This window comes from Lactuca virosa, chromosome 2 (assembly GCF_052849685.1).
Source record: "Lactuca virosa cultivar CGN04683 chromosome 2, Lactuca_virosa_CGN04683_v6, whole genome shotgun sequence".
Taxonomy (NCBI): Eukaryota; Viridiplantae; Streptophyta; class Magnoliopsida; order Asterales; family Asteraceae; genus Lactuca; species Lactuca virosa.
Window position 1 is genome coordinate 244516575 of NC_136427.1, and position 10712 is coordinate 244527286.

At 35.8% G+C, this 10712-nt stretch overlaps 1 protein-coding gene across 1 annotated transcript; it reads left to right on the forward strand.

Moving 5' to 3' along the window:
• The first annotated feature begins 213 nt into the window (after nucleotides 1-213).
• Nucleotides 214-8214, forward strand: LOC145158359 (uncharacterized). The gene is made up of 5 exons (XM_079077271.1): nucleotides 214-521; nucleotides 909-1319; nucleotides 3154-3558; nucleotides 6452-6952; nucleotides 7950-8214. Exons 1-5 carry the CDS (start codon nucleotides 214-216, stop codon nucleotides 8212-8214), a joined length of 1890 nt encoding a protein of 629 aa, XP_078933397.1.
• The last annotated feature ends 2498 nt before the right edge of the window (nucleotides 8215-10712 follow it).

The following is a 10712-nucleotide window of genomic DNA, read 5'->3' on the forward strand; positions in this document are numbered from 1 at the left end:
TGTAACTCGGGCATAATGTAGAAATATCAGTTTGGAAAGTGTTTACACGATCTAGGGGGTATCCAGATCTCCACTATAAACCCTACTAAATTTCTAACAATCAAACTGATACTTTCTATTTCTGGAGATGGGTGAATCAATCCGTGAGATGACCATGAAGTTCGCAAAACTAGAGAAGTTTGAAGGCGTAGATTTAGGTGTTGGAAGAAGAAGATGCACTTCATGCTGACCACTCTGAAGGCAACATGCGTGCTGACTACTCCAAGACCACCTAAACCAAAGGAAGGTCTTGATGAGACGCTTGAAGAGACCAGGAAGAGAAAAAAGTGGGACAACGACGACTGCATCTGCAAAGGTCGCATCTTGAACGGTATGTTTGATGCTCTATTTGATATCCATGGTGATGCTTTAACTACTAAGGATTTATGGTACACCCTTGAATTGAAATACATCACTAAGGACGCTTCTAGCAAGAAGTTTCTAGTTAGTAACTTTAATAACTTTAAGATGGTCGATTCAAGGTCTGTCACTGAACAATACAATGAACTCCTTGGTATTTATGGTCAATTTAAACTACACAATATGAATATGGATGAATCCATTTTTGTGTCAAGTGTAATTGACAAACTTCTACCATCTTGGAAGGATTTCCAACATAACCTAAAACATCAAAAGGAGGAATTGTCATTGGTTTAACTTGCTAGTCATATTTGTATTGAAGAATCTCTTCGTACGAAGGAAATTGACAAATCTAATAAAACCAAAGGGAAAGTTGACTCTAGGCAGCCCTTTGTTCATATGGTTTAAAATAAAGCCAGGAACCCGAACCATAAAGGACATGACAAACATAAGTAGGAACATGTCCCAAATAACTCCAAGAAAAAGAAAAATGAACTAGTTTGTTGCAGGAGCAACAGGGTGGGGCATTGCAAGCATGATTGTCGTGTGAATTTAGGAAACAATAATACCAATAATGGTGCTGGAAACAGTGGAGCCAATGGAAGTGTGAACGGGCCTTCGGTCCAAGTTAAAGGAGGTCAGTTTTTTACTAACTTTGATAATTTTAATCAGAATTATGTTTATTATGCTGCACTCATTCCTGAATCGTTCTATGTACATGATGATGATGTTGCTTGGTGGATCGACTCTGGGGCAACGAACCATGTATGCAAGGATAAACAGTTGTTTGAAACATTAACACCACTTGAAGTTCGATCGGTTATGAGAATGGGAGACGATTCTTTTATACCTATTTGTGGTGTCAGTGTCTTGTGTCTTGAATTTACTTATGGAAAGACTATTAGGCTTTTTGATGTTTTGTATGTTCCTAAGATTTGAAAGAATCTTGATAGTTCAAGTTGTTTAAATTCTGATGGTTTTAAACAAGTTATTGAGTCAAATAAGTTCATCTTATCTCCAGGTGGAATGTTTATTAGTTTTGGATATTTATATAATAGAATGTTTCGTTTGAGTATTGTTGACAAATTATTATCTATTCAAAATTTTAGATTTGTATCTTCTACTTCGAATGTTGATAAATCTATGCGTTGACATGTACGATTAGGTCATGTCAAATTTAGAAGGATGCATGAGATGTCAAAAGATGGATTAATTCCAGCCTTTGACATGACTTTTGGTAAATGTAAAACATGCATACTTACAAAAGTGAAAAAACAACCCTTTCCTAGTGTCACTAGAAATTTGACTATTTTGGAACTTGTACACAGTGACTTGTATGATTTTCACTCCACTCCTTCCTTGGGAAATAAAAAATATGTAATCACTTTCATTGATGATTGCACTCGGTTTTGCAATGTGTATTTTTTACATTCTAAGGACAAATCCTTAGATAAATTGAAAATATACAAAACCGAAGTGGAATTGCAATTGGGCAATCCGGTTAAGTGTCTTCCGACTGATAGGGGAGGTGAATATATGGATCCCATATACTTCCAATCAGTGGGTATCATTCATGAGACCATTGTACCTTACTCGCCCTAACAGAATGGAATTGTTGAACGCAAAAATCGATTTTTTAAGGAAATGGTAAACTCGACGTTGTCATAATTGGGATTAAGTAATGGATTTTAGGAAGAGGCCATGTTAATGGCCTGTTAATTATTAAATAGGGTTTCAAATAAAAACAACAAATATGTCCAATATGAACTTTGGTACAAGAAAAGGCCGAATTTAAGCTATTTTTAGGTTTGGGGATGTCGGTCAGTTGTAAAATGAACCGAGCCTAAAAGGACAACTTTGGGAGAGCGTTTGTTGAACATTCCAAGGAATATAGGTTCTACGTAATTGAACCTAATGATTGGGTATTGGTTAACACCGTTATTGAGTCACGAGATGCAATTTTTGATGAGATATACTTTGCATATATTCAAAAGCCTAAGGATCTAACTTTTGACACTAATGAAGTGCAAAATCTAGAAGGTTCAAATGGTGTTACCGAACCAGAAACACAAAATCTACAAAAAAACAAAAGTGGCCAAATTCCGAAGAAAATTCGGTTCCAACTTCCAAATGTACTTGGTGGAAGGAACAAGGGATGAGGAGGGTCCTCAATACTCTTATTGTTATAGTATTGATGATGATCAAAAAAAATTTTTTGAGGCCATGCAGTCTCAATATGTAATATTTTGGAAGGAAGCAATTGATGATGAAATGTCATCAATTCTTGAAAATAATAGTGGAGTGTTGACTGATTTGCTCAATGTTCTAAACCAATTGGTTGCAAAGGGATTTTCAAAAAGAAAATGAATGTTAATGGGACTATTGACAAGTTCAAATTCCGGTCAGTCTTTCAAGGTTTTAGACAAAAACCCAGTGTTGACTATTTTGATACGTATGCTCCGGTTGCGCGTATTTCTACTATTAGATTGTTGACTGATTTGGAAAGTATCCATAATATGGGCATTCATCAAATGGATGTAAAAATAGCCTTTTTGAATGGTTAACTTGACGAAGAAGTTTACATGAAATAACCAGAAGGTTTCATTATGCCCGGTAAAGAGCATATGGTTTGTAAACTTGTCAAATCTTTGTATGGAGTAAACAAGCGCCTAAACAATGGCATCACAAGTTTGATGAGGTTATATTTACCTCTGGTTTCAATATTAACCAATGTGACAAATGTGTTTATAGTAGATTTGATGATCCTACTAGTGTTGGAGTCATTATTTGCTTATATGTAGATGCCATGCTGATTTTCGGTACCGACCAAAATCAAGTGGATGAAACAAAGAAATTGTTATCATCAAAGGTTTCCATGAAATATTTAGGAGAGGCTAATATAATTCTTGGAATAAGAATTAAAAGGATGAACAAAGGCTTGTTAATGACTCAAAGTCATTATATTGAGAAAATTCTCAAGTGGTTTAACTTTACTGATTGTTCTCCTGTGAGCACTCCTATGGATCCATGTGTGAAATTGATGGACAACACAGGAACTCCTATTTCACAATTGGAATACTCTAAGGCCATTGGTAGTTTTATGTATGCAATGACAAGTATCAAGCCTGATATTGCTTTTGTTGTAGGAAAATTGAGTAGGTACACTAAAAATCCTAATGATCAACATTGGCAAGCAGTGAATGGAGTGTGTAAGTATCCTATGGGAACTATGGATTATGGCTTGACTTACTTGGGATATCCTTCGGGTTTGGAAGGATATTCGGATGAAAGTTGGATAACCAACCTGGAGGATCATTCCTCAATGACTGGTTGAGTATTCTTGCTTGGGGGAGGTGTCATTTCCTGGGCTTCCAAGAAGCAAACTTGCATTACAAACTCAACAATGGAATATGAGTTTGTTGCGTTACATTCTGCCGGTAAAAAAGTTGAATGGTTAAGGAACTTAGTCTATGAGATTCCTTTGTGCTCTAAAATGATAGCACCTATTTCTATCCGTTGTGATAACATTGCCCCTGTGGGTAAGACCTATACTCAAGTATGTAATGACAAGTATCGACAATTAGGTGCTTGATACAGTATGGTTAGAGAACTAATCATGAATGGTGTAATTTCGATTGAGTTTGTGAAATCGCAACATAATTTGGCAGACCATTTGACTAAGGGTTTGTCAAGAGACATAGTCTACAAGTATGTGATCTAGATGGGATTAAAGTCCATCTAAATTATGTAATGGTGAGACAACCAATTCCCTTCTAATATGACATTAGGAGCTGAATTCAATATGGAAAGCTCACACTTATAGATTGGAACACATGAAGTATACATCTCAAGTAATGTGTTCGGTTCTGCAGTTGACCATGTCAAAGTTTAAGTTCTTAATAATTCCTTTGATTAAATGTATGTGCATATACATGGAAAGGAGTGACCTACGTGATTGTGAAATGTAGTCGCGTTTTAAGAGGTTGTGGACTTGGCCTTGATACGATCATGAGAGGATTAGGACACGCGACTTAAGAATAGTGTCAAGTTGTATTTTGCTAGAAATTTCAGTAAACTAGTATGTATTTTACTTTCTGGTATTCAAATGGGTTGATGTGTTGAATTCGTAGAACACACTAGTTCTCGAGTATTTATAAGAGTATGAAACTATGTGGAAATTCAATCGTTACGGCGTTTTCATTATGTGCTGGTTTGGTTTTGTTTTGATAATGTTATGTTGGTTCAAGGGTTACAATAAAATGGGTGTGGGGATTGTTGGCGATTTTAGTGTCACCAGGGCATTTTTTTATTGGAACTTACATGTGATATAATGGGCTTCATAATTTGTACTCTAATATATGTTTGGATATGTGCGGAGTGCACACATGTATAATATCGAATTAGAAGCTGGTTTGACGACAAGTCGGAGGTTCGGGGGTAGCGCCTCTGGGTCTGGGGTTTTGAAAGGGGTAGCATATACATGGAAAGGAGTGACCTACGTGATTGTGAAATGTAGTCGCGTTTTAAGAGGTTGTGGACTTGGCCTTGATACGATCATGAGAGGATTAGGACACGCGGCTTAAGAATAGTGTCAAGTTGTATTTTGCTAGAAATTTCAGTAAGCTAGTATGTATTTTACTTTCTGGTATTCAAATGGGTTGATGTGTTGAATTCGTAGAACACACTAGTTCTCGAGTATTTATAAGAGTATGAAACAATGTGGAAATTCAATCGTTACGGCATTTTCATTATGTGTTGGTTTGGTTTTGTTTTGATAATGTTATGTTTGTTCAAGGGTTACAATAAAATGGGTGTGGGGATTGTTGGCGATTTTAGTGTCACCAGGGCATTTTTTTTATTGGAACTTACATGTGATATAATGGGCTTCATAATTTGTACTCTAATATATGTTTGGATATGTGCGGAGTGCACACATGTATAATATCTACTTAGAAGCGGGTTTGACGACTAGTCGGGGGTTCGGGGGTAGCGCCTCTGGGTCTGGGGTTTTGAAAGGGGTAGCACCCCTTTGGCGAGGTCTACTGGCAGTGCTCCAAAAATTCTTCGGATTTTACAACTGGGTACATAGTTAAAAAATCAAATTCTTCAGGGTGTTTATAGTAAAATTGACTAAGATCATCAGTTTTGGAAACCATTGATTTCCTCATTAATTTCGGATTCCCTTGACTTGTTTCTAAAGCAACCCATGACGGCCAACCCTAAAACGAAACCCTACTTATTGTTTTCTATATACATGACTCTTTCTGTGGAGAAGGATCTTCTTTTTAGCTCTTGTTTTTCTTCATACAAACTTAAAATATTCTAGCAATTTGGCTTACGTTTTCTGTGCCTAGATTCATAAGTGTCCCCTTGGGATTATCCTAGACTGAGTTTCTTGTAACCCAACATAATGTAGAAATATGAGTATTAAACAAAATTAGTCAAGACAAGTAAACAAAATTAGTCAAGAAAAATAATCATACACAATATATTCTTTGAAGTCTTCTTAACTATTAAAAACTAATAAAAACCCAAAATCTTAGTATAAATTAAAAACCCAAAATCTTAGTATAAATTCTTTATCAACAGTTATGGAGTCTTAAAGTATCTACATCCAAGAAAAATACAAATTCTATTCGTAATAATGACATCTAAAAAACTTTTTAATTTTTATGAAACTACCAAAAACTAAAGAAAAAAAATCTAAAAAATCAAAATAGTTTAAAACCTAAGAAACCATAACGTCGAAGCTGCTTGTCTAATATCATATTAAATTGACATATATGAATTTATCAATAGTATGGTTATGTGGTATCATATATTGGCTAAAACAAATAACTCAAGCATACAACTACAAAATGAAACCATGTGTATTGATGTGTAACACCCGATTTCGAATCGCTTCATTACTTCGAGGCTGCGGCCCGATCATCAGTTATCATATTTGTATTGAAGAATCTCTTCGTATGAAGGAAATTGACAAATCTAATAAAACCAAAGGGAAAGTTGACTATGGACAGCCCTTTGTTCATATGGTTTAAAATAAAGCCAGGAACCCGAACCATAAAGGACATGGCAAACATAAGGAGGAACATGTCCCAAATAACTCCAAGAAAAAGAAAAATGAACTAGTTTGTTACAGGAGCAACAGGGTGGGGCATTGCAAGCATGATTGTCGTGTGAATTTAGGAAACAATAATAACAATAATGGTGCTGGAAACCGTGGAGCCAATGGAAGTGTGAACGGGCCTTCGGTCCAAGTTAAAGGAGGTCAGTTTTTTACTAACTTTGATAATTTTAATGAGAAATATGTTTATTATGCTGCACTCATTCCTGAATCGTTCTATGTACAGGATGATGATGTTGCTTGGTGGATCGACTCTGGGGCAACGAACCATGTATGCAAGGATAAACAGTTGTTTGAAACATTAACACCGGTTGATGTTCAATCGGTTATGAGAATGGGAGACGATTCTTTTATACCTATTTGTGGTGTCAGTGTCTTGTGTCTTGAATTTACTTATGTAAAGACTATTAGGCTTTTTGATGTTTTGTATGTTCCTAAGATTTGAAAGAATCTTGATAGTTCAAGTTGTTTAAATTCTGATGGTTTTAAACAAGTTATTGAGTCAAATAAGTTCATCTTATCTCCAGGTGGAATGTTTATTAGTTTTGGATATTTATATAATAGAATGTTTCGTTTGAGTATTGTTGACAAATTATTATCTATTCAAAATTTTGCATTTGTATCTTCTACTTCTAATGTTGATAGATCTATGCTTTGGCATGTACGATTAGGTCATGTCAACTTTAGAAGGATGCATGAGATGTCAAAAGATGGATTAATTCCAGCCTTTGACATGACTTTTGGTAAATGTAAAACATGCATACTTACAAAAGTGAAAAAACAACCCTTTCCTAGTGTCACTAGAAATTTGACTATTCTGGAACTTGTACACAGTGACTTGTATGATTTTCACTCCACTCCTGCGTTGGGAAATAAAAAATATGTAATCACTTTCATTGATGATTGCACTCGGTTTTGCAATGTGTATTTTTTACATTCTAAGGACAAAGCCTTAGATAAATTCAAAATATACAAACCGAAGTGGAGTTGCATTTGGGAAATCCGGTTAAGTGTCTTACGACTGATAGGGGAGGTGAATATATGGATCCCATACACTTCCAATCAGTGGGTATCATTCATGAGACCACTGTACCTTACTCGCCCTAACAGAATGGAATTGTTGAACGCAAAAATCGATTTTTAAAGGAAATGATAAACTCGACGTTGTCATATTGGGATTAAGTAATGGATTTTAGGAAGAGGCCATGTTAATGGCCTGTTAATTATTAAATAGGGTTTCAAATAAAAACAACAAATATGTCCAATATGAACTTTGGTACAAGAAAAGGCCGAATTTAAGCTATTTTTAGGTTTGGGGATGTCGGTCAGTTGTAAAATGAACCGATCCTAAAAGGACAACTTTGGGAGAGCGTGTAATAGATTGTATATTCATTGGATATGTTGAACATTCCAAGGCATATAGGTTCTATGTAATTGAACCTAATGATTGGGTATTGGTTAACACCGTTATTGAGTCACGAGATGCAATTTTTGATGAGATGTGCTTTGCATATATTCAAAAGCCTGAGGATCTGACTTTTGACACTAATGAAGTGCAAAATCTAGAAGGTTCAAATGGTGTTACTGAACCAGAAACACAAAATCTACGAAAAAGCAAAAGAGGCCAAATTCCGAAGAAAATTCGGTTCCAACTTCCAAATGTACTTGGTGGAAGGAAAAAGGGATGAGGAGGGTCCTCAATACTCTTATTGTTATAGTATTGATGATTATCAAAAAAATTTCAAGAGGCCATGCAGTCTCAAGATGTAATATTTTGGAAGGAAGCAATTGATGATGAAATGTCATCAATTCTTGAAAATAATAGTGGAGTGTTGACTGATTTGCTCAATGTTCTAAACCAATTGGTTGCAAAGGGATTTTCAAAAAGAAAATGAATGTTAATGGGACTATTGACAAGTTCAAATTCCAGTCAGTCTTTCAAGGTTTTAGACAAAAACCCAGTGTTGACTATTTTGATACGTATGCTCCGGTTGCGCGTATTTCTACTATTAGATTGTTGACTGATTTGGAAAGTATCCATAATATGGGCATTCATCAAATGGATGTAAAAATAGCCTTTTTGAATGGTTAACTTGACGAAGAAGTTTACATGAAATAACCAGAAGGTTTCATTATGCCCGGTAAAGAGCATATGGTTTGTAAACTTGTCAAATCTTTGTATGGAGTAAACAAGCGCCTAAACAATGGCATCACAAGTTTGATGAGGTTATCTTTACCTCTAGCTTCAATATTAACCAATGTGACAAATGTGTTTATAGTAGATTTGATGATCCTACTAGTGTTGGAGTCATTATTTGCTTATATGTAGATGCCATGCTGATTTTCGGTACCGACCAAAATCAATTGGATGAAACAAAGAAATTGTTATCATCAAAGTTTTCCATGAAATATTTAGGAGAGGCTAATATAATTCTTGGAATAAGAATTAAAAGGATGAACAAAGGCTTGTTAATGACTCAAAGTCATTATATTGAGAAAATTCTCAAGTGGTTTAATTTTACTGATTGTTCTCCTGTGAGCACTCCTATGGATCCATTTGTGAAATTGATGGACAACACAGGAACTCCTATTTCACAATTAGAATACTCTAAGGCCGTTGGTAGTGTTATGTATGCAATGACAAGTATCAAGCCTGATATTGCTTTTGTTGTAGGAAAATTGAGTAGGTACACTAAAAATCCTAATGCTCAACATTGGCAAGTAGGGAATGGAGTGTGTAAGTATCCCATGGGAACTATGGATTATGGCTTGACTTACTTGGGATATCTTCGGGTTTGGAAGGATATTTGGATGAAGGTTGGATAACCAACCTGGAGGATCATTCCTCAATGACTGGTTGAGTATTCTTGCTTAGGGGAGGTGTCATTTCCTGGGCTTCCAAGAAGCAAACTTGCATTACAAACTCAACAATGGAATCTGAGTTTGTTGCGTTACATTCTGCTGGTAAAAAAGTTGAATGGTTAAGGAACTTAGTCTATGAGATTCCTTTGTGCTCTAAAATGATAGCACCTATTTCTATCCGTTGTGATAACATTGCCCCTGTGGGTAAGACCTATACTTAAGTGTGTAATGACAAGTATCGACAATTAGGTGTTTGATACAGTATGGTTAGAGAACTAATCATGAATGGTGTAATTTCGATTGAGTTTGTGAAATCGCAACATAATTTGGCAGACCATTTGACTAAGGGTTTGTCAAGAGACTTAGTGTATAAGTATGTGATCTAGATGGGATTAAAGTCCATCTAAATTATGTAATGGTGAGACACCCAATTCCCTTCTAATATGACATTAGGAGCTGAATTCAATGTGGAAAGCTCACACTTATAGATTGGAACACATGAAGTATACAACTTAGGTAATGTGTTCGGTTCTGCAGTTGACCATGTCAAAGTTTAAGTTCTTAATAATTCCTTTGATTAAATGTATGTGCAGATACATGGAAAGGAGTGACCTACGTGATTGTGAAATGTAGTCGCGTTTTAAGAGGTTGTGGACTTGGCCTTGATACGATCATGAGAGGATTAGGACATGCGGCTTAAGAATAGTGTCAAGTTGTATTTTGCTAGAAATTTCAGTAAACTAGTATGTATTTTACTTTCTGGTATTCAAATGGGTTGATGGGTTAAATTCGTAGAACACACTAGTTCTCGAGTATTTATAAGAGTATGAAACTATGTGGAAATTCAATCGTTACGGCATTTTCATTATGTGCTGGTTTGGTTTTGTTTTGATAATGTTATGTTTGTTCAAGGGTTACAATAAAATGGGTGGGGGATTGTTGGCGATTTGAGTGTCACCAGGGCATTTTTTTATTGGAACTTACATGTGATATAATGGGCTTCATAATTTGTACTCTAATATATGTTTGGATATGTGCGGAGTGCACACATGTATAATATCGAATTAGAAGCTGGTTCGACGACAAGTCGGGGGTTCGGGGGTAGCGCCTCTGGGTCTGGGGTTTTGAAAGGGGTAGCACCCCTTTGGCGAGGTCTACTGGCAGTGCTCCAAAAATTCTTCGGATTTTACAACTGGGTACATAGTTACAAAATCAAATTCTTCAGGGTGTTTATAGTAAAATTGACTAAGATCATCAGTTTTGGAAACCATTGATTTCCTCATTAATTTCGGATTCCCTTGACTTGTTTCTAAAGCAACCCATG

What these genes read in the sequence shown, in the direction of transcription:
- LOC145158359 (XM_079077271.1), top strand. Translation starts at nt 214, where the DNA reads ATGCACTTCATGCTGACCACTCTGAAGGCAACATGCGTGCTGACTACT. An exon ending in TTTAAGATGGTCGATTCAAG is followed by an intron (nt 522 to 908) that starts GTCTGTCACTGA and finishes AGTTTGTTGCAG; the next exon opens with GAGCAACAGGGTGGGGCATT. An exon ending in ATTAGGCTTTTTGATGTTTT is followed by an intron (nt 6,953 to 7,949) that starts GTATGTTCCTAA and finishes CAAGGCATATAG; the next exon opens with GTTCTATGTAATTGAACCTA.